We start from the raw sequence: 3197 nt of genomic DNA, 5'->3' as shown, positions 1-3197 counted from the left end.
CCTTATATAAGGTGTATATATATTATGCAACACTGAACTTATCTCTATTTGATAAGAAAGAACTGAGAAAATGGTGTAGTAAAGAGAAATATTTCATTGGAAATTTTCTGTTGCTTTTTAGATGGCAGCTGTCTGAAGCTGCTCAAACATGAAGTTTTGGATATAAGTATTATAACATGCAACTGTGGAGTCCAGACAAACAAGTGTTATCATTTAGCATCTATCAAGGCCTACCCTGCATCCAGTGTTTCCAAAGTATGCCCTTCTTCTCTGCCAAGAAATTTTATCTGGGCAGAATTTTAAGGAAAGCAGCAGTTTTCTAGGATTTCTGAACAAAGGTGTCTGTGTGCATGCACATGCGTACACCAGCTGCACAGCTTTTTGCACAGATATTTCTGTGTGGGACATGCGGCAACCCTGCACGTGATTCCATCATTTATCACTTGACAGCATAAGTCCCACCTGTGGAAGGTGTCTCTGTTGACAAAGCTACTGTGTCATATGAACCTTGAAAACTGAGGGGAGTTTGCTTGCCTGGTGTTTCAGATCATTCACCTACAGAAATATTTGCTAATTAAGTGCCTCTTCCTCCACATCACATCATAGCAATTTTCAGAATTTGTAAGTGCAGAACAGGTTTGTCTGAAACATGCAGTTTTACCTTGTACTCCAATGGGTTTCGTTTATTCTCTCATAAACCATTTAACCATAACTTTATTTAAATGTCAGATATTAAAAAACTTCCAAAGAGATCGAGCATTCAGCTATAGAGAACAAAAACCACATTTTGTCATGAAGACATTACTGGCAGAGATTTTTTTTTTTTTTTAATCTACTGCAATACTTTCTTTAAAAGGTTCTATTCATATGAATTACATGTCTGTATCTGAAGTTCTGCTGTATAAGTTTTAAGTGCAGTATTAATTGACTTGATCGTTTGCATTGTACTTCCAGGTTCGTATTTTTACCTATCTGATTGGAAGAGAAGCTGCTTTTGCTGATAACCTGAAGTGGATGGCCTGTGCTAACAAAGGTTAGTTAACCTTCAACTGTGAAAGCCCTGTTTTCAAAACCCTATTACTGAGCCTTCCTGCATATCTGACCCTCTACAGATATGGTGTCACTGACAACTAATCAGAGGATGGGTTGGTTTTTTTTCCAGGGAAGGAAAAGACTTATTTATCTTTTAGCATACAATTTAAAAACAACAAAACCTCCCATATTTGAATTAGATTTTTTTCTTAAAATTTCTATGAAGCTTTTAAAGTATGTGATCTTAAATTTTTTGTTCAGAGAAGAAACTTCAGTTTTAAAGCATTTGTTCTGTTATAGCTGTTATTTCTCAGACTTAGTTTGGTTCCTAAGAACATTGGGTACAAGTCCTGTTGAGTTAGGCACAGAATATAAAACCCCAGACATCCTGTCCATTGAGAAACTGACAGTGTACTTGAAAAAAACAGTTTTACATTCTTTAAGGAAGGATCGTTAAAACATGTAAGATGATGAGATGCTACAGTAAAAGGATTGACTAATATAAGTAAGAATGATTCAGAAAAAAAAACACCAAACCCCCTAATTATTCTTCAGGTTTTTTATTTTCCTTTCCTCTTGGAAAAAAACCCCAAACCTCTTCTTTTTTTCTATTGTGCCACATTATATTATGATGAATTGCATCAGGTGCTATCCATTTAGTCATTATTTCTTTAACTACTGTTAAGTCCAGCTGATGGAAATTACTCAGTTTGAAGTCTTGTCTTAATCAGCTAATATTACACCATAATTTAGTTTAAATAATAGTATAAGAATCCTTTGAAGCATCTTTTCTGAAGACAATTTAATCAACAAAATCTTTTAGCTTTTTAGTCCAGCTCTACAGATTCAAAAAGATCTAAGTACAGCATCTCTGAAATTAGGACCAGGCAATAGAGTCTGCCTTAGTAGATCATCTGGTCCACATCTTCCTTACTGCCAGAGGGAAAAAAAGTGGTCACCTTTGTCATTATTCAGGACTACTTTTTTCTTTTCAGAGCCATGTTGCTTTGAGTCAGAATCTGACTCATATGAATCAACCAAACAGCTTAATGACTGTTTCTTCTGTGAATTTTTTAACCTCAGTTTAATAGTTACAATACCTGCTCTCTGATAGCTTACAAGGCAAAAATCTTCCTCTAATTGGTAATTAAATATTTTTTTGTACCTTTGAAAATCACAGTTGGAAACAGTGTAAGTGATTATGTCAGGCAGTATGAATTTAGATCTTCTTACAGTTTTCAGCTACAGCTCATCCATTTTCTTTTCGTGAAATGACGGATTACAGCAGAACAGATGAGGAGTGTAATAAAGCTGGTCTAAAGATTGCCTGAATGGCTGGACTGCAGTTTACTACTTGCATAGGTGGGCCAAAGTATGTTGTTGTCAGTGAGGGGTCAATGACCCTAAAATCAATTTTCCTTGCAGTGATTTTCCCCTTGGAAGCACAACATAGATGAAGGCTTTTTGCAGGGTTTCCAGCTGACTGGACCATGCACAGCAGCCCGTTCCTTCAAAATAGGTCACAAGGGAAATTCATGCCCCCTTGCAAAACTTCTTTAGCTTCTAGATTCTGATGGTGAAACCTTGAAAAACCTCAAGCATGTTTTTCTGTTACATTTTTATGTATAAGTAGGGCATATCTAGAGGGAGTTGGCTTAATGAAGCAAAACACCAAACCATTTTAAATACATTAAAACATCCAAGAACCTCAAAGTCCCTCTAGAGCGGTTTGTGAAATTTGTAGTGATTTACTCTTCTGTATCATAAGCAAGTGCACATGAAGGAAAAGAATAAAGATTTATTAAGATTCTGAAGTGAACAAAGGTAAAAGTTTCCTAGTGCTTAGCATGCCAGATTTTAAAATAAGCAGGCGCTACCTTTCCCTCAATAGTCGTTTCCAGAAGAAAGCTGTGAAGACAAAGATGGGAGTTAATGCATTAATTACTAGCAAAACAGCAAGGATTAAACATTTTTTTTTCAGTAAAATTCTCTATTGAATTAGTAATTTGACAGCCACTGTTTTAATTTAAAAAAAAAATATTGTGGATCATCACTGTGGTTGGCATATTGTAAGATGGACAAAGGAGGGGATTCATCAATACAAAGGAGCAGAGTCTGAGAAAGCAATGTAGAGGAAAATGCTTTGCATATCGGAGGTCTGATAG

General features: G+C 35.8%; 1 protein-coding gene across 1 annotated transcript in view; it reads left to right on the top strand.

The window, feature by feature from the left end:
- CACNA2D3 (calcium voltage-gated channel auxiliary subunit alpha2delta 3) overlaps positions 1-3197 on the top strand; it is a 466439-nt gene that overhangs the window by 298179 nt on the left and 165063 nt on the right. The window contains exon 12 of the mRNA XM_026857568.1: positions 955-1033. Within this exon, the coding sequence (XP_026713369.1) occupies positions 955-1033 (79 nt within the window). The remainder of the gene's footprint in view (positions 1-954; positions 1034-3197) is intronic.

This window comes from Athene cunicularia (genome assembly GCF_003259725.1).
Source record: "Athene cunicularia isolate RWA chromosome 12 unlocalized genomic scaffold, athCun1 chr12_part1, whole genome shotgun sequence".
NCBI lineage: Eukaryota > Metazoa > Chordata > Aves > Strigiformes > Strigidae > Athene > Athene cunicularia.
The sequence above is the reverse complement of the archived record's forward strand: the minus strand, read 5'-3'. Positions and strand labels throughout refer to the sequence as shown.